At 29.0% G+C, this 18,578-nt stretch overlaps 5 protein-coding genes across 6 annotated transcripts; 3 read left to right on the top strand and 2 right to left on the bottom strand.

Moving 5' to 3' along the window:
* The first annotated feature begins 2,743 nt into the window (after positions 1–2,743).
* LOC130667814 (ras-related protein Rab-35) lies at positions 2,744–6,722 on the top strand. 2 transcript variants are annotated; one of them, XM_057469671.1, is made up of 4 exons: positions 2,744–3,134; positions 3,228–3,857; positions 4,200–4,624; positions 5,520–6,722. In XM_057469671.1, the coding sequence occupies exons 2-4, from the start codon at positions 3,806–3,808 to the stop codon at positions 5,646–5,648; spliced, it is 606 nt and encodes a 201-aa protein (XP_057325654.1). In that variant the 5' UTR covers positions 2,744–3,134; positions 3,228–3,805; the 3' UTR covers positions 5,649–6,722. The 2 variants fall into 2 exon arrangements, with proteins under 2 accessions (XP_057325654.1, XP_057325653.1); XM_057469670.1 differs by having other exon boundaries at positions 2,744–3,153.
* A 39-nt stretch (positions 6,723–6,761) lies between these two features.
* On the bottom strand, positions 6,762–11,551 carry LOC130667813 (PHD finger protein 12). The gene is made up of 3 exons (XM_057469669.1): positions 11,229–11,551; positions 10,907–11,106; positions 6,762–9,262 (listed from the first exon to the last, which is right to left on the bottom strand). Exons 1-3 carry the CDS (start codon positions 11,274–11,276, stop codon positions 7,582–7,584), a joined length of 1,929 nt encoding a protein of 642 aa, XP_057325652.1. The 5' UTR covers positions 11,277–11,551; the 3' UTR covers positions 6,762–7,581.
* Positions 11,552–12,425: 874 nt separating this feature from the next.
* LOC130669112 (GPN-loop GTPase 3) lies at positions 12,426–13,663 on the top strand. The gene is made up of 3 exons (XM_057471824.1): positions 12,426–12,586; positions 12,712–12,908; positions 13,023–13,663. The coding sequence occupies exons 1-3, from the start codon at positions 12,542–12,544 to the stop codon at positions 13,609–13,611; spliced, it is 831 nt and encodes a 276-aa protein (XP_057327807.1). The 5' UTR covers positions 12,426–12,541; the 3' UTR covers positions 13,612–13,663.
* A 31-nt stretch (positions 13,664–13,694) lies between these two features.
* On the bottom strand, positions 13,695–16,279 carry LOC130669109 (GPN-loop GTPase 1). The gene is made up of 5 exons (XM_057471820.1): positions 16,130–16,279; positions 15,826–16,062; positions 15,208–15,572; positions 14,125–14,354; positions 13,695–14,053 (listed from the first exon to the last, which is right to left on the bottom strand). Exons 2-5 carry the CDS (start codon positions 16,046–16,048, stop codon positions 13,729–13,731), a joined length of 1,143 nt encoding a protein of 380 aa, XP_057327803.1. The 5' UTR covers positions 16,049–16,062; positions 16,130–16,279; the 3' UTR covers positions 13,695–13,728.
* Positions 16,280–16,470: 191 nt separating this feature from the next.
* LOC130669111 (tRNA (adenine(58)-N(1))-methyltransferase catalytic subunit TRMT61A) lies at positions 16,471–18,544 on the top strand. The gene is made up of 3 exons (XM_057471823.1): positions 16,471–16,991; positions 17,824–18,266; positions 18,355–18,544. Exons 1-3 carry the CDS (start codon positions 16,637–16,639, stop codon positions 18,493–18,495), a joined length of 939 nt encoding a protein of 312 aa, XP_057327806.1. The 5' UTR covers positions 16,471–16,636; the 3' UTR covers positions 18,496–18,544.
* Positions 18,545–18,578: the final 34 nt, after the last annotated feature.

The raw sequence follows: 18,578 nt of genomic DNA, 5'->3' as shown, positions 1-18,578 counted from the left end.
GCTCAACAAATAATTATTTTGTTTTTCTTATTACTAAGTTTGTCATCAAGACATTTAACTCCTTAATTAATAATTAGTAATTAGTTACTGAACTAAAAAAAGAACTATAATTAGTAATATCCTAAATACAGTGTATAGTAGGGTGATTCATTTCCGCAAAAGTTTTTTTTTTTTTAAGTGCTCAAGCAAAATCTCAATCTACATCGAAAAAAAAAAAATTCTCACCAAATATGAGCTCTTAATTTCAATGCTAAGTACTTGCCATTTGATTTCAAAGATTTCCCATGTAAAATACACGTAAATTAAATTACTTTTTTTTTAACTTTCTAATATTCAGCTGCGTTTCATGATATCAAGGCGGTTTTGGTCGCAAATTGTAGGGTATTTGGTGTTCTTCAAAAGTGCCCATAGTTAATTAGCTGTAATTCCAGCTGTTTCACTTGTGTCCGTTGCGGAACTCATTTTTCCTATGAAATTGACGTTTATTGGCTTGCAGAACATAAACCAATGAAAGTACATCAAAAATGTTAATAGAAATTTTATAGAAAATTTTATTCCCTTCGAAAAAAGTCCTATGAGTCAAGTCGCTAAAGTCCATAGTTTCCGAGTTATAATCATTTTAATAATTTGAAAAATATAATATCAATTATAATTTTTTTTTTATATTATATTTTTCAAATTACTTACAGTTCTTATAAATTAGGAGTTGAACAAAATTTAGTAAATATATTTTAGTCTAAAAAATTTGATACTCAAAATTACAATGATGACATGAAGATTTTATGTAAATTTATTTTCCAAATTTCGTGAAACTCCTAATTGATATCAACTGTAATTTTTTTTTTAAATCTGTCGGTGATAAAATGAAAAAAAGCCCACCGTGTTTCCAGGGTGATTCAAAACCGCCAGGGTTACAATTAGCAGCAGTGTCATGTAAAAATTATCACTCTTTAAATAATTATCTAAAAATTATTTATTTATTTTCAACATTGAAAGATAAACATATTATTTTTTTTTTATTTGTAAACGTTTAATTAACAAAATAGTTTTCATTTCAGTTAAAAATTTGAAATTTGACACTTTTATATTTAGCCCAAAATAAAAGTAGATGTCACTACTATACATACTTTCTCGCAAGCGCTCGGTTAATAGGTAATTTGAATATATAACATTTAGAAATTGCAAATTTCGGGAAAAACCGGTTATCATGGCCGAGTGGTCTTAGACGTAAGTCTGAAACCTCTTGACATGATTACTGGCCGAGCTGGGTTCGAATCTATCAGACTGAAACACAAAAAACCCATCGAATCTAGTCTCGGGACTCCTAAGGCCCGATCCTGGACCAGGACTAACACCATCGGGGGGGAATGGATCTCGGCCGGGCGGGGGTGTACATAAAATGGTACCTCCATATCGGCTGGGATGGGGACCACCATCCCTCGTTACTCACTCAGAATGACACCTAAGTTATGATGAGTGAGTAACCCTTTTGTCATAAATCTGAACTTTACTTTTGCGGGCAAGACAGGTGGCGATATGGCGACTTCAGGGAACGAACTCTACTGGTCAATGTCTCATATCACCTCGTGAAAAATAATTCAGTTGTACCAAGTAGGAGATTCGAACCCACGATCTGGACAGCACTTGAGTTTGAAAACAAGACTGTTTTCTTCTTTTTTAAAAAAAAATTTATTTGCTTTTGAAAAAATACATTTCTTTTCTTACAATAAATTAGCCGCAAACACAAACTTAAAAACTAGCCATACAATTCCGAGTTAATTAACATTTAACGTAATTTATTGACATCTAGTCTCCTAGATTGGAGCAGCTAATGTCAAGGAAGCATCTCAATAGTTTTTATTTATTTTTGTTTGTTTGTATACATGTTACTTAGTTATAAATAAACTATTTCTAGTAATTCAATTTTGGGAGCAGATACTTGTAATAATGGTGTGAAAAAGAATTTCTGATGAAAAAAACCACTTAAATTTCCAGTTTTCCTGTTGTTACTTATGATACTAATAAAAAAAAAAATAAAAATAAAGAAATTAAACCTAAGCTATTTACAATTATTTATGCTATTGAAGTTAGCAGACAATTAGTAATTTCCGGATTTTTTTTCACCAAATCAATTACAAAAAAAAAAAAAAAAACTAAAAAAATACACATGTAGAAAATTTTAAAAACTATGGGTGCAATTTTTTCAAATATTTTTTTTCTTATTATTTATCGTCTAAAAAAAAATCAAAAAATTATTAGACATCTGCTAACTTCAGTACCATAATTATTTACGATCCTGAAGTTAGCAGACAATTAAAAATTTTTGGATTTTTTTTTGAACAATTAAATTTGAAGAAAAAAAAAATAAAAAATATGCACATGTAGAAAATTTAAAAGACTACAAGTGCAATTTTTTTAAATGTTTTTTTTTTATAATTTATCGTTTTTTTAAAAATTCAAAAATTGTTAGACGTCAGTTAACTTCAGTATCATATTATTTACACATATAAAAATAATATTTTCTACTTTTTACTGAGCCTTCTTCTCAGCTCTTTTCGATGTTTAGATTCTTCAGTTAGCCAGAAGTACTTATCATTGAGTCTGTGAGGAAGACTGTTTTCCTCTCGACCACAAGTTAAAATTGAGATGAGAATTAAGGTATAGTATATGTTGAAGCCAATTTATTCGTAACGTGATTGGTCGAGTGCGTCGAGTGTGAATAAATGTAACTGACAATTAGAAATTTTTTGAATTTTTGAATAAATAAATAAAATGTGGGTGGGAAAAAAAATTAAAAAACTGCGTATTTAAATAATTAAAAAAAGTGCGCGCTTTTTTTAAATTTCATTATTTAAATTTATTTATTTAAAATTTATCTTGTCTCATGTCTGCTACATTCACACTCATATATTTATATAGTGTGGCATTATTTGTAACTTGTAACAGCATTAATTATTAAACTATACTATTTTTCCTGTTACAAAATGAAAATAATATTTTCTCATCTAGTTTATAGTTATTTAAATTATTTTCATTGTCAATCAAAAGTGTACACGTGAAAACATCCAGTAGTTGGTTAATTCAAATTAAACAAATAATTAAAAAATTTAAGTCCGCGTCAGTTTTATTTAAAAGTAACAGCACATTTTGAAAGTACATATTAAAATATCAAGCATTTGTATTTATATATATGTACATTTTTTAGTAAATAAATTTTTTTTGTGCAGTTTTAGAGTGCCGAGGATTTAAATTGTGAACAAAAAAAGACGGAGTCATATATGCATGAGAATTGAGAGTATATAAATATATGTGTGTGTATGTATATATCTATATATATATGTATGTAAAGATTGAAGTTGAAGAAGAGTTAAACAAGTATGTCGATGTGGGCGTTATGTATAACGAATAAATTTTCTCAATAGTGATAATAAAATAATAATGAAATGAATAGTGCGATATCGCTTATCCAGTAAAATATGGCGATCTTGTGATTTTAAAACAACTTTAATCAGTAGCAAGTGTCAAAAACTCCTCGGAGTTTTTATGAGCTGAGAGAAACAAAAGGAAACTTATTTTTTAAAAATCTTGTGGTATTTTATTAACAAAGAGATAAATACCATCGTTGAATTTTTTGAAATTTTATTTATTGTCTGGTTTTTTTTTTGTTGATGGATTGTCAGTTAGTTTAATTATTAACCTATTTTTTACCATTTTATATTGTGGTTATATATATACGTATATACATATATTTAAATACTCGAGACTGAGATTTGCTGGACCAAAGAACAAGGAGATTCTTAATAAAATGGCTCGGGAATATGATCATTTGTTTAAGCTGCTAATTATTGGAGACAGTGGTAATTAAAAAAATTTTTTAAATAAAAATAACCTATTTTTTGAATTTAAATAAAATATAATTTATAAGACTTAAATTATTGATGGAATTTAACGACTGGTGTAATAAAAAATAAATGATAATGAAATTATTGCCTTCCGCATTATGAAGAGTCATGATAGATAAAAGGGTTGTCTGGTGTTGAGTCCTTGATACAATTCTATAATATGTGTAGTAATGAATAAAACGCGGGATACATTAACTTTATCCAGAGATCAGAGGCTCTCAACTGTCAATTATTTATAAACAATAAGATTTATATTAGTATTTAATTTAATAATTAAAATAACTTTTAAATTTAAAGGAGTTGGAAAAAGTTCACTGCTGCTCAGGTTTGCTGACAACACATTCAATGGAAGCTATATAACAACAATAGGAGTTGATTTTAAAATAAGAACTGTTGAAGTTGATGGTGAACGAGTTAAATTACAAATATGGGACACGGCTGGACAAGAAAGATTCCGGACAATAACGTCGACGTATTACAGAGGAACACATGGTGTCATCGTTGTTTATGACGTAACCAGTGGGGATTCTTTTGCGAATGTCAAACGATGGTTACACGAAATAGAGCACAACTGTGACATTGTCAACAGGGTTTTAGTTGGTAATAAAAATGATGCGCCTAATCATAAAGTTGTTTTGACAGAAGATGCTCAGCGTTTTGCCAACCAAATGGGGATTCAATTATTTGAAACTTCTGCTAAAGATAATATTAATGTTGAAGAGGTATTATTATTATTTTTTTATTATTATTCCGGGTAAAAAAAAGTTCATTGTAAAAAAATATAAATGTTTTTCTTTATTTCAAACTTATGAAATTTTAAGACAGTCCAAGTAGCACAGAGACAACTTTAAGATGTCATTTGAAAGGACAAGACAAATTTTTTTTATATAAATAAGACATACAGATGTTGATCCTAGGAGTCATAGAAAATTTATCTTCTTTTTTATGATCCTGAAGTTAACAGACAATTAAAATTTATTTGATTTCTTTTACAACAAATCTATGAAAAAAAAAAAATAAACTAAAAATATGCACATGTAGACAATTAAAAAAACTACAAGTGCAATTTTTTTAAATATTTTTTTTTTCATAATTTATCGTTTTGAAAAAAATCCAAAAATTATTAGACGTCGGTAAACGTCAGTATTACTTCTTTTTACTTCAAAAAAGTAATTTTCAATTAAAAAAAATTTTTAGATGACTAATTTGACGATTTTTTGTTTTCACTTGGCCAAGTCTTTTAACCAGATATTTTTCCGGTGATATTAATTTTTATGTCACAAAGCCGTGTCCTGATAGAGAAAACAGAACTTTGAGTATAACTTTTTAAAAATTAAAAATTTGTTTCTATAAAAGTTGGATCCGCAAATAAATTTTTTAAAAGAACGAGTCCAAGTTACCAAAGAAAAATATTTTACATAAAAATTAAAAATACATTTTTATTAAATTCTAGACTGTCCTTTTATTTTTTAATTTAAAAAAATCCTTCACTGTCTTGAAATTATAAGTATGGAAAATTGACAGCTTTTGTAATTTTTTTATAACGAATTTTTTTTTACACCAAAAATTGATGGTAATTTTTTAAATTAATGAAACCTACTGACTAAATTTTTTCAGATGTTTATGGCGATAACCCGTCAAGTTTTACGCACAAAAAAAGAACGTAAAGAACGTCAGGCTATACAAACAAACGAAACAGTTAATTTAAGAAAAAGTACCAAGCAACATAGGAAAAAATGTTGTTAGCACGTTTTATTACACTAATTATTTAATTTTAAAACAAAACTAAACTAAAATAAATAAATATTTAGTTACTTTCTAAATATTTTTTATTTACGGACATTGAATAATAATTTAATAATAAACTATTGAAAAAAAATTGATTATAAAAAAAAATAAATACGAGTATTATTGATCTCGTTATTTAAGACAGAGAAAGCTTCAATGTGTGTCATAGATATTGTGCTCACTAGTTTCAAACGTTTATTAGCTAATTTTATACAATTATTAATATATTATAATAATAATAATAATTATTATTATTGTTATTAATATTAATATTATTATTATTCTGAATCCTTGCGACTGTTATATCATGTGAAAGGTGACTCAATTAACATACACTCGATGAACTTTTTCTCATCAGTGTAAGCTGAAAGAACAAGAATAAAATAATCAACGAAGAAATTAATGATACTGCAGTTAGCCGACGTCTAATAATTTTTGAATTTTTTTTAAAGTGATAAATTACGAAAAAAAAAAAAAAATATTTAAAAAATTCCACCTACAGCTTTATCAATTTTCTACATGTGCATTTTTATGAGTGTAAATGTAGCAGACATCAGACAAATTTAAAATTATAAATAATTAATAAAATTAAATTAAAAAATAATGCGCATTTAAAAAATTACAAAATTATTAAGTGCATTTTTTATAAATATTATTTTTTAAATTATTTACTCTATTTATTTACAATTTTAAATTTGTCTGATGTCTGCTACATTCACACTCATGCATTTTTTTAGTTTATTTTTTTTATAATTAATTTGTTAAAAAAAAAATCCTAAAATTATTGTCTGCTTACTGCAGGATCATAGAAATATGACACTGAAGTTAGCCGGCGTCTATTAATTTTTGAATTTTTTTAGAAACGATTAATTATGAAAAAAAAACAATTTTTGAAAAATTGCACCTATACCTTTTTCAATTTTCTACATGTGCATTTTTTTTATAATTAATTTGTTGAAAAAAAAAATCCCAAAATTGTTAATTGTCTGATAACTGCAGGATCATCGACATTACTAAACATAAAAAATAATTTGATAACTCAACGAAGAAAAAATTTATATTACAAAACTATTTACAAAACGCATAAACTCGTAGATAATTTATTAAGTATAATCAATTGCTATTTGTAAAGTGTTACAAGACGTTTTTTTAATAATAAAAAAAAATTTTTTTCATAAAAAAAAAATACACTTTTCCATTACAATTTATATAAATACCGTAAAAAAATAATACATGTAAATATATACATTATTTTTTAAACATTTTACAAATAGTGCATACAATAAATTAATGGCCCGAATAAGAACTCACGAGTTAACTGACAAATAAAATAAAAATATCGTTTTTTAAAATTGTAAGATTTAATTTGCTTGGCGACTGAGACGTATTACAATAAATCTGTGATAAAAATCAACACTACCAGTACATTTGTTGTTACTTTGTCACTGAATGTCAGTTAATTTTTTAAAAAAATTTTTAAAAACGTCGCCATTATTTTTAAATCTTTTGACATATCAAATTATAAGTATTTTTCGATCGGATTAATTTCAGTTTAAAATAATAAATAGTACAGGAATAATTAAAAATATTAATCAAGTATTGATAGTCTTAGTCGTTGCGCTGTACCTGAAGCAACGAAACGACGTAACAATGAGTATTAGGTATTTTACTATTATAATAATAAACAGGATGTTTTTTTTGTTTTTCTTTTTATCATCTTATTGTTCAACTCAATTTACCTTGAAGTAAATTATCAAACAATTAATGAGTATCAATTAATTTAAAAAATGCCTTTTTTTAATATAAATAATCCATTGTAAAATATCAAAATTGTCAAAAAAAAAAAAAATATTAACATCATTAATTATTAATATTACAAGAATATATTTTATTAATATTTTGATTGCACAGCAACAGTACTAAAGACGAAAACAAGACACCCAAATGTAAGAATAGACCCATGAGCAACAGTGGCACTGCCTTCCCAACCAGCTTGCGTGTAAACTTGATTAAGATCTTCGAGATCAACATCTGTTGAGCATTTGCATGACACTCTGCTGCCGTTAGATTTATTGCTCGATAAATCTTTCAATGTTCCATATGGTTTCCAATTGTCTGGCAGGACATCTTCCTGTTTACTGCGTCTGCCAGATAAATTTGAACAGTCACATGAGTAAAAAACATTATCGACAGTAGTACCGTACTCGCTGTAATTAAGTAGCTCGTATCTCTTGGTACTGTCGTCAAAAAAAATTACAGCATGTTTTGAGGAAACGCACTCGCAGTTGCCGTATCTCGACAGTAAGACATCGCAATTAGCACCGGTACCGATGGTCATTGTTCTGCTGACCATCAAAGCTGGGGGTCCAGGTTTTCTGCTAAGTGGAAACAGCGCGGCTCGGGCTTCGTACTGGTCGTTTATTATCCGATAGTCATCGTCCAGTGGATTTAATATTTGCTCTAGTCTTTGTTGTGCTAAAGCTTCTAAAACGGGTCGTTCTAGCAGCTGGACTCCTTCTTTAATCATATTTTCATTGCGTGAACTAGTGTAATCTAAATTTTTTTTATGTTTATCTTTATAAATTTCCTCGGGATTTGATTGTTGATCGGATGATTCATCGTCGACTTTCATTTTATCCAAAACATCTGATTTACAATCATTTGATTCTCTGAATTCATCATCAGTTAAATTATTTGAGCAATTATCCAGTCTATCATGTCCATTAATTTTTTTATTTTCTCCATTACTTATATTTGAATCTTCTGTTTTTTCAACATAAGGTCTGATGAGTGTTTTGACTCGGTAAGAGTTTATGGTATTTAATTCAACTGGATTAGCATAATAATACTTAACCATTGACGGTACTTTAACTTTACTTCTACCGTTAGACGTCAACTTAACTCTAAATGGCGGATTTACTGCACGAACTTTCCGCAAAAATTCTAATTTTACAGCATGCTGGTCAATTCGACGTGTCGCAAATTTGTCCCATAGTTTTAAACGTTCGGTTGCATTGCATGACTGCAGAAGATTCTGATCGATGAAATGATTCGGATGATTTGGACACATCCAGCGTCCACTTGGAAACGCCGTTAGCGGAGGATCTAGACAGTCTTGATGGAAATATAATGGACAGTAATCACAAGCAATAAGTGGAGCACGTTTACAACTTTTGCCACACTCATAACACAACCTTGCTGGTAATGGTACCATTAAATTTGAATCCAAACAATGACTTTTTCCGTTGTTTGATGATGTACCATGATGCTTACCGCGTTTACCGGGTAGCACATCAACTTTATCTGTACCGGGAAAAGTTATTGGTAGTCTTAGCTCTCTTGGCAATTCGAATTCGCGTGGATTAACTAGTGATGCTGCTAATGCTAATACTTCTAGAGGTGACTTTTTGTTAGAACTATTATTATTACTATTGTTATTGTTATTATTATTAATATTATTGTTATTGTTATTCTTATTTTTTAAACTTGTCTTAAGATCCTTCTTTGCACAACGACAAGCATGGCAAATCCATTCACCGTTTGGTATATCTGATACATCTAGAGGTGGATCACTGAAAAAATAATAATAGTTACATTAGTTGTTAATAATTAATGGGAAATCAAATTTTTTTCATGATATCAGCATCGAAACTGAAGTTACAGTGTCTAGAGCCAGTCGAAAGAAGTTTATTTCAGTCCAATGTAGAGGAGTATTAGCAAACAAGTAAATTGTAAATGCTAGCGGCAGAGACAAACTTGTTTCGACCCTTGGGAACAAACAAACAATGTTTCGCCCGCTGACTGAAGGCTTTCGCAATTTAAACTCTGATACTTGTCATTGTTTAATAGACGGGAAGAAATTATTTCTTGGCGTAAGAAATATTTTGCATTATAAATTGAAGACTAAAATTTTCTTAGGACTAGAAAAAATTTATTGGCGCAAGAATTTTTTTATCGCCTCAAAAGATTTTTTCTTGCTCCAATAAAATTTTTGTTTTCAATTTGAATCGTTTATTTGAGAAATCCCATAAGTTAAGAAAACAAAATTTGTCAGGAAACACAAAAAACATTTTTTTGGAAAAACTTGACATTAAAATAGTAAATAAATAATTGTATGCAATAATGTTAGCGTCTCTGAAAAAGATTCCAACAAGAAATATTTAATTTTTTAACTGAAACTTCTTAAAAAAATTATTTAAAGTTGATTGACTTATGGGGTTTCTCAACCAAACGGAAAAAAAAGTTATAAAATCATTGTTTTTTTAAATGGTTCCACTCAAATCATATATTACACTGATAGAATTAATTATTAAATATTTATTTGAACTCTGAAACTCAGAAATTACAAAAAATTATAATTAATTTAAACATGTTAATTAGTCATATAACAGTCAACAATAAAACAATATTTGAAATTAATTTCCCAAAACAGCGCGAATTTTAAATAAGAAGAAAAAAAAAATTGCTTCTGTAAAACTAAAACTGCATATGTTTATTTGAGTCATTGACTTATGGGGTTTCTCAATTAAATAAAATTGCTGTCACCCCGTTAATTTTTTTTTAAACACTGATTTGATGCATATTTTGATTGATTTCTATGGAGGGACATCTAAAGAATCCAAAAATGCAAAAAACCAATTTCGTAAAAAATATGACTTATGGGGTTTCTCAAATAAACGATTCATTTATGATGCAAAAAATTAATTGGGGCGAGTGAAAATTTTTTGCGCCAAGAAATACTTTTTTCTGTGTACTAATTTCAGACCATTAATTTTATTTACGTAAATGACAGTTCTGACTGTGATTAAGTTTTATAGTTTCTGCTTAATTATAAATTCCAAATGACAATTAACGCTTACGCTAATAGTTGTTCTTAAATAAACTTGTTTCTGATTGGCTGCTGACACTAAAACTTTAAGTTCCAATGCAGGTAATCATGAAAAATCTAGTGTGTAACTCAGGATTGAACACGATTTCAGACTGCTGATGTCAGCCAACTTCTCCCTGGTCTGAAATCGTTTTGTCGTCCCTTGTCACACAATATACTATTGATTGTCTAGCATCAGGATTGGTCATCTTATTACATATCAACTTTTCTTATAAAAATATTTTGTCGAGATAAATTTTAAATTATAATACCAATAAATTCAACCAGTCCTGATTATTAACAATTACCACTAAAATATTTTATCAAGATAATTTAAATAAATACTCACTGGCACTGCAAATGAAACGAAGCTGGGCATTTATCACAGCAAATTAACTCACCACCGTCTTGACAAGCATCACAAGAATCTCTATTATGACCTCTCCCAGGTCTCTTGAAATACGGGTGCCTTTTTTCATCTTTGTCTTTTTTACTTTTTGATAATTTTGACTCTTCTGATACTGGAGGTGCTATGAGTGCTTGTATTTGCTGTAATAATTAACAATAAAATAAAATTTTCTCAAACTCCCCACGAAAATAAAATTGATTAATTACTAACATCAAGTAATCCATGTATAAGATAAATATATACATTTTAAAAATTAACTTACTGGCATAAGACCACCGTTGGATGGTAGTCCATAATCAACAGTACCCATTTTTTAAATGAATACTTAATTAGGTTTTATAAATTATTTTTGTATCAAAGTAGTCCACAGCAACGCAAGTTCATTTGATCATCAATTTATTTGTTATTTAAATATTTTTTAAATTTGTTTGTTTATATATATTTTTAAATAAACATATGTGTAATGTACAAAACATAATTATTTTAAAAGCAGAGGGTAAAAAAATCTAAAGTAAAATTAAACTTCATTTCTGTTTTAGTTCTCACTGAGACGAGCACGTTTTTCTCTTTATTTTTTATTCTTTCTAGCATTTTCTGTCTCATTGTTAAAGTTTCTCCATATCAACTGTTGATAAAATTATGATCCTGAAGTTAATAAACTATCAACACAATTTTCAGATTTTTTTTCAACAAATCAATTGCAAAAAAATGAAAACTAAAAATATGCACATGTAGAAAATTTTAAAAACTATAGGTGCAATTTTTTCAAATATTTTTTATTCGAAATTTATCGCTTTTAAAAAGGTTCAAAAATTATTAGACGTCTGCTAATTTCAGTTTCATGATAAAATTATGAGTGTGAATGTAGCAGACATCAGACAAATTTAAAATTTCAAATAAATAGAGTAAATAATTTAAAAAATTCACTTGTTAATTTCAAAATTTTTTAAATGCGCATTTTTTAAAACTTTATTTTATTAATTATTTACTCTATTTATTTATAATTTTAAATTTGACATCTGCTACATTCACACTCATGATAAAATTCAAAAAAATTATCACACTTTTTACAATTAATTGCTGCAGCTTTTTAAATTAATTATTTTGCATAATTTTAATTACTATCTCTAATTTTAATGATATTAAAATGAAATTTTTTCATGAGTGTGAATGTAGCTGTCAGCTGTCAGTTTTTAAAATTTTTAAATAAATAAATAAAGTGTAAGTGGAATTAAAATTTAAAATTTGTATTTAAATATTTGAAAAATTAGTACGCGCATTTTTTAAATTTCATTATTTTAGTTAATTAGTTAATTTATAAATTGTCTCATGTCTGCTACATTCACACGAATTATTTTTTTGAATATTTAATTTACCAACCAAAAGAAATATTTCGCTCGTAGGTTTTGTAAGACAGGTGGAGTTACTTTACTGTTTTTCAATTATTATTCAAAATACTGTAATTATTTAGACAAAAAAAAATTTTAGACGCACTTGCACGAGGTTCCACAATATAAATACGCAAACAAAATATAATTGTTGTAATTGTTTGTTAGTGTAAAAAATAAAATAAAAATGCGGTACGGACAATTGGTAATGGGGCCAGCGGGCAGTGGGAAGGTAAAAAAAATAAATTTTAATTTATAACCTAAAGATTTTGTAATTAATTATTTTCTGTATGAAATTATTTATAAAAAAAGGGACTTAGTATAATAAATTTAAAATTTTTTAAATAATTTCTTTAGTCGACGTACTGTCAAGCTCTACAACGACACGCTGCTGATGAAAATAAAACCATCCACGTGGTTAACTTGGATCCGGCTGCTGAATATTTTGAATATGAACCACTTGTAGATATTAGAGAGCTAATAAGTCTTGATGATGCCATGGAAGATGATGAATTGAAGTTCGGTCCCAATGGTGGACTTATTTTTTGTATGGAGTGAGTATTAATTTATTTTTTTTAAGAAATTGATCTGAGCGGTTTCTGACCGGGCCAGAGGTCAGAATGTGGGCCGATTTCTTTATATTGATCGTTAATTCAAATGTTTTTTAGATATTTAGTAGAAAATCCAGCATGGCTGGATGAACAACTGGGTGATGTTGATGATGACTACATAATATTTGATTGTCCTGGACAAATAGAACTTTACAGCCACATGTCAGTTATAAAAAATTTGATAGACACATTGCAGACTTTAAATTTTCGTTTGTGTGGAATTTTTCTTATTGACAGCCAATTTATGGTTGACCCACAGAAATTTATATCTGGCACAATGGCTGCGCTCAGTGTGATGGTTAACCTTGAGATTCCTCATCTCAATATTCTGAGTAAAATGGATTTGTTGTCCAAGAAAGCGAAGAAACAGTTGGATAGATATTTGGAACCAGATCCGTATTATCTTCTCGCTGACATGGAAGACGATCCTTGGAATGAAAAGTACCGGAATCTGACTGAAGCTCTGGGTCAGCTGATTGAGAGCTACAGTCTCGTTAGATTTCTACCCCTGGATATTACGGACGAAGAAAATATTTCAGACATTAGAATCACTATTGACAATGCGGTACAGTATGGCGAGGAAGAGGATGTCAAGACGAGAGATTTTGATCAACCAGAAGAAAATGATGATAATGACAACGACTAATCCATGTACTTTTAGTTTTTTAATAAAACTTGATAAATATTTATTTTCAAAATTAATTTATTTTCATTTCTTATAAATTAAAATTACAAATTAATACCTTATTAATAAAATATAAAATTAGGAATCTTTTGATGACTCGTCTTTAGTTTTAATCTGTCTGTCATTCTGTACTTTCTTATGATTCTCGACAAATTTATTAAAAAAATCTTCTTCCTGCTCGTCATCGCATTTTCCAATTTCTGCTTCTTCTTCATCAGTAGAATCGTCATCACCAGGAGATTTTAAAAAAACTTTACTGAATACTTCCGTACCCGTGGGTAAAATTTTAACTGAAGATTGTCCTTGATTACTTTTAGCCACAGCTGCGTTTAATAATTTTTCTCTTTCCTTTACTTCATCACCTTTTTTAGCTTTTAATTTATCCCATTCCTTTTTATAAACTCTGTAATTAAATTAAAAACAATAATAACAATTGTTTTTAGAAAATGTTTTTAATTAAAATAATAAACTTACGATTTGTATTCACCGACAGCTTCTTCAATTAAATGGAAAAAATCATCAATGCCTCTATTTTCACGTGCAGATACCCCGCAATTTTTTAAATGACGATAAAATTCATCTAAAGTCAACGCCATACTTCTTGTTAAATTACCCATATAACTTGTTTCTGCATTCAAGGCATTTTCAAATGCTTCGAAATCTTCCATCCACTCAACAGCATAACTATGGTCAATAATATCAATCTAAAATATTAAAAAAAACAGTAATTAGTTTAATTAATATCAGTAACAAGTAATTTATAGTATATTGTGTCACAAGGGATGAAACGAAACGATATCAGACCAGAAAGAAGTTGGCTGATATCACCCGCAGTGAAATCGTGTTCAATCCTGAGTTACACTCTAGTTTTTTCATGATTTCCTGCATTGGAACTTAAAGTTTCAGTGTCAGCAGCCAATCAGAAACAAGTTTATTTAAGAACAACTATTAGTGTAAGCGTTAATTGTCATTTGGAATTTATAATTAAGCGGAAACGATAAATACGATTTATTATTGACACTAATTTTTATAAAACTTAATCACAGTCAGAACTGTCATTTACGTAAATAAAATTAATGGTCTGAAATTAGTACACAGAAAAAAGTATTTGTTGGCGCAAAAAATTTTTATTCGCCCCAAGAAAATTTTTACTTGTCTCAATAAATTTTTTGCATTACAAATTGAAAAGAAAAATTTCCTGGAGCAAGAAAAAAATTTGTGCGCCAATAAATTTTTTCTAGTCCTAAGAAAATTGTAGTCTTCAATTAATAATGCAAAATATTTCTTACGCCAAGAAATCCTTTTTTTCTGAGCATTAAACAATGACAAGTATCAGAGTTTGAATTGCGAAAGCCTTCAGTCAGCGGGCAGACACTATTATTTTTTCCCATGGGTCGAAACGTTTGTTTCTGCCGCTGACTGGCAATCACAATTTACACGTCTGCTAATATTCCTCTACTTTGAACTGAAATTAACTTCTTTCAACTGGCTGTAGACACTCAAACTTCAAGTTTCGATGCTGGTATTATAAAAAAATACTTAAATTAATAACAATACCTTGTTCATAACAACAACAAATGGCAGTTTAGTTTTATAAAGAATAGAACAAGCGTACAGCATATTTGACATAAAAGTCACAGGATTATGGCTTCTGACAGCATCCATAACATACACGACAATTGTAGGAAATTGTGATGCAAGTGCTTCAGTTATTATCGAACCACTTGCCGACCATGTGAATACTTCTATCTGTCCTGGCGTATCTATTATCACGTACTCATGTTTGTCGCTGCCTTTATCTATCAGTTCAATAACTTTGTCAAATTTTGTCGAAAATAAATTTAACGTCGTCACAATTGCGCCATTGGGGCCCAAACGATACTGTTTCATTACTTCTTTATAATTTACAGTATCTCTGATGTCTGTAATCGCAAAAATAATTAATTTAAATATTCAAATAACTATCAGTGACTTGCACATGATCCTAAAAGTAGCCGGCATCTGACGATTCCAGTGATTTTAATTACCAAGTTAATTGTCATCATAAAAATTTTTAAAAAATAAACAATAAAATTTTTGAAAACTCTTCACATGCATTTTAAATTTTTCCCGGGCAATTTTACTTTGATCATGAAAATAAATGAAATTTTAAATGACTGCTGAACGCAACATTACCAATATTTGCTGGATATGGAACTTCTCTGCAAGCTGGATCTAAATTTATGACATACGGAGTACCAGTTTTGTAAAGATGTGTCACAACAGAATTAACGAATGTCGTTTTTCCTGAACCCGCCATTCCTAGGACGATAATACAAGTGGGTTTTTTAGTAGACATCCCGGGTAGTTTTTCTGTTGAAGAGTCTCCACTTGCTGATGCTTCGACATCCATGTTCATTTATTTTTTTATACCTTGTAAAATATAACAATTTAAAAATTAATTGAAATTAAAAACAAAAATTAATTTTTGAAAACTTACTGTTTTGTTTCAACAGCACGTTGTTGCTGTCTTGTGGTTATGTTTATTATGATCATGGATTATTTCAAATAAATTTTATTTTCAATCACTAGAGGACGTATCAACATCTCCAATAAACTTCTGTCAGACAGAGAACGAACTTCGGAAATCGCTTCTACTTTTTAAAATTTTTAAATTTCCAAACCGCACATGCGCAAATAAACGCGGGAGAATATTTAGTACATGAATACTAGAGAGGGAGTAAAAACCGAAAACACCCGAGGTATACTTTTTTGCGGGGATAATTTTATATATTTGTATTATATAGGTATATATATATATATATACATATACAATTAGATCTTAGGTCTGTCGTCTAATATTTTGGAGTTTTCACGTGGACTTGGCACGTGCAGTTTTCTAATTCAAAAAATTGTATTTTATAAACTTTTTTATAACAATCACTGTATATATATGTATATATATATTGATATATGTTGAAAATAAATAACAGAATTGTAAATAAAAATGAGTTTTTATAAAACGAAATCAATTATTGACGAAGGAGATGTTGTGGTTTTGTATTTCGGACCTCAAAAAATGCATTGTTTCGAGGTTACACACAAAATAGTCAACAAAAAAGGCGAATTAGTTGACAATGTCTTCCAAACTACTCATGGTGCTCTGAAAATCCCATCATTGATTGGTAAAAAATACGGTACCAAGGTAGAGTTGACACGTGGGTGGGCGTATGTTTTGCAACCGACTCCTGAATTGTGGACAGTGACTCTTCCTCATCGGACTCAAATTATTTATACGCCTGATATCAGTCTGATAATTCATCTACTGGATCTCGTTCCTGGAAGTATTGTTATTGAAACAGGTAATTTATTATTTTTTTGGTGATACCAGCATCGAAACTTTAAGTTTTAGTGTCTAGGCCAGTCGTTTCTGCCCGCTGACTGAAGGCTTTCGCAATTCAAACTGATACTTGTCATTTGTTTAATAGACAGAAAAAAAGGATTTCTTGACGTAAGAAATATTTTTATCGCCTCAAAAAATTTCTTCTTGCTCCAAGAAAATTTTTGTTTTTAATTTATGATGCAAAAAACTTATTGAGACAAGTAAAAATTTTATTGGGGCGAGTAAAAATTTTTGCGCCAAGAAATTCTTTTTTCTGTGTACTAATTTCAGACCATTAATTTTATTTATGTAAATGACAGTTCTGACTGTGATTAAGTTTTATAAAAATTAGTGTCAATAATAAAAAGTATTTATAGTTTCTGCTTAATTATAAATTCTAAATGACAGTTTACGCTTACGCTAATAGTTGGTCTTAAATAAACTTGTTTCTGACTGGCTGACACTGAAACTTTATGAATGTGAATGTAGCAGACAGCAGACAAATTTAAAACTATAAATAAATAGAGTAAATAATTTATAAAATTGAATTTTTAAAAAATGCACTTATTTTTAAAAAATTTAATTTTATTAATTATTTTATATTTGTCTGATGTCTGCTAAATTCACACTCATGAAACTTTAAGTTCCATTGCAGGTAATCATGAAAACTCTAGTGTGTAACTCAGGATTAAACACGATTTCAGACTGCTGATGTCAGCCAGCTTCTCCCTGGTCTGAAATAGTTTTGTTTCATCCCTTGTCACACAACATACTATAAATTTACAATTATTTACGATATGATGATATTCCAGGAACTGGCAGTGGTTCATTGTCACATTCATTAATACGAACAATAAGACCCCACGGTCATTTACATACATTTGATTTCCACAAGCAGCGGGTTGAATTAGCGACTGCTGAGTTCAAAAAACACGGAATTGATGAATTTGTCACAGTAACTCATCGTGACGTTTGTCTAGAAGGTTTCGGAGATGCATTGAAGCACAAAGTCGACGCAGTATTTTTAGATCTACCTCATCCTTGGCTAACAATAAATCACGCGGTCGATGCTCTGAAGGAGTCAGGTGGTAAATTGTGTTCGTTTTCCCCGTGTATTGAACAAGTGCAGCAGACTTGTATTCAGTTGGAAGCCACTGGATTCGTTGACATTCGCACTCACGAATGTTTACAAAAAGAACTGACTGTCGTTTATAAAAACGTTCCTAAATTAAATCTTGATTGTTTGAAAAAAAAGGTTCGGCCGTCACTAAATTATTATTATTTTTTTTTCTAACTATAAGTATTGATTAGGGAATGACTAAAAATGTCTATTTAATTTCCAGCACTCGGTGGAAGAAGTCGTGGAAAAAAAATCTGGTGAACAAGATAAAATATTGACAGTATCGCACGCTCATTCATTACCAGGACATACAGGATATATTACAATAGCGACATTACCGCCGCTCTTTGCTCGCATTATTTGACGATAATTAAAACTAAACAGAATAAATGATTTACAAATTTATAAAAAAAGGATTTTTTTATTTATGATTAAACAATGAAATTT

The sequence above is a fragment of the Microplitis mediator genome, chromosome 5, assembly GCF_029852145.1.
Source record: "Microplitis mediator isolate UGA2020A chromosome 5, iyMicMedi2.1, whole genome shotgun sequence".
Lineage (NCBI taxonomy): Eukaryota > Metazoa > Arthropoda > Insecta > Hymenoptera > Braconidae > Microplitis > Microplitis mediator.
The sequence above is the reverse complement of the archived record's forward strand: the minus strand, read 5'-3'. Positions and strand labels throughout refer to the sequence as shown.

What these genes read in the sequence shown, in the direction of transcription:
- LOC130667814 (XM_057469671.1), top strand. Translation starts at nt 3,806, where the DNA reads ATGGCTCGGGAATATGATCATTTGTTTAAGCTGCTAATTATTGGAGAC. An exon ending in GCTAATTATTGGAGACAGTG is followed by an intron (nt 3,858 to 4,199) that starts GTAATTAAAAAA and finishes TTAAATTTAAAG; the next exon opens with GAGTTGGAAAAAGTTCACTG. An exon ending in ATAATATTAATGTTGAAGAG is followed by an intron (nt 4,625 to 5,519) that starts GTATTATTATTA and finishes AAATTTTTTCAG; the next exon opens with ATGTTTATGGCGATAACCCG.
- LOC130667813 (XM_057469669.1), bottom strand. Translation starts at nt 11,276, where the DNA reads ATGGGTACTGTTGATTATGGACTACCATCCAACGGTGGTCTTATGCCA. An exon ending in CCAACGGTGGTCTTATGCCA is followed by an intron (nt 11,107 to 11,228) that starts GTAAGTTAATTT and finishes TAATTATTACAG; the next exon opens with CAAATACAAGCACTCATAGC. An exon ending in TCGTTTCATTTGCAGTGCCA is followed by an intron (nt 9,263 to 10,906) that starts GTGAGTATTTAT and finishes TTATTTTTTCAG; the next exon opens with TGATCCACCTCTAGATGTAT.
- LOC130669111 (XM_057471823.1), top strand. Translation starts at nt 16,637, where the DNA reads ATGAGTTTTTATAAAACGAAATCAATTATTGACGAAGGAGATGTTGTG. An exon ending in AAGTATTGTTATTGAAACAG is followed by an intron (nt 16,992 to 17,823) that starts GTAATTTATTAT and finishes ATGATATTCCAG; the next exon opens with GAACTGGCAGTGGTTCATTG. An exon ending in TTGATTGTTTGAAAAAAAAG is followed by an intron (nt 18,267 to 18,354) that starts GTTCGGCCGTCA and finishes TTTAATTTCCAG; the next exon opens with CACTCGGTGGAAGAAGTCGT.
- LOC130669112 (XM_057471824.1), top strand. Translation starts at nt 12,542, where the DNA reads ATGCGGTACGGACAATTGGTAATGGGGCCAGCGGGCAGTGGGAAG. An exon ending in GGCCAGCGGGCAGTGGGAAG is followed by an intron (nt 12,587 to 12,711) that starts GTAAAAAAAATA and finishes TAATTTCTTTAG; the next exon opens with TCGACGTACTGTCAAGCTCT. An exon ending in GGACTTATTTTTTGTATGGA is followed by an intron (nt 12,909 to 13,022) that starts GTGAGTATTAAT and finishes AATGTTTTTTAG; the next exon opens with ATATTTAGTAGAAAATCCAG.
- LOC130669109 (XM_057471820.1), bottom strand. Translation starts at nt 16,048, where the DNA reads ATGAACATGGATGTCGAAGCATCAGCAAGTGGAGACTCTTCAACAGAA. An exon ending in TTGTTGTTGTTATGAACAAG is followed by an intron (nt 14,355 to 15,207) that starts GTATTGTTATTA and finishes TTAATATTTTAG; the next exon opens with ATTGATATTATTGACCATAG. An exon ending in GCTGTCGGTGAATACAAATC is followed by an intron (nt 14,054 to 14,124) that starts GTAAGTTTATTA and finishes ATTTAATTACAG; the next exon opens with AGTTTATAAAAAGGAATGGG.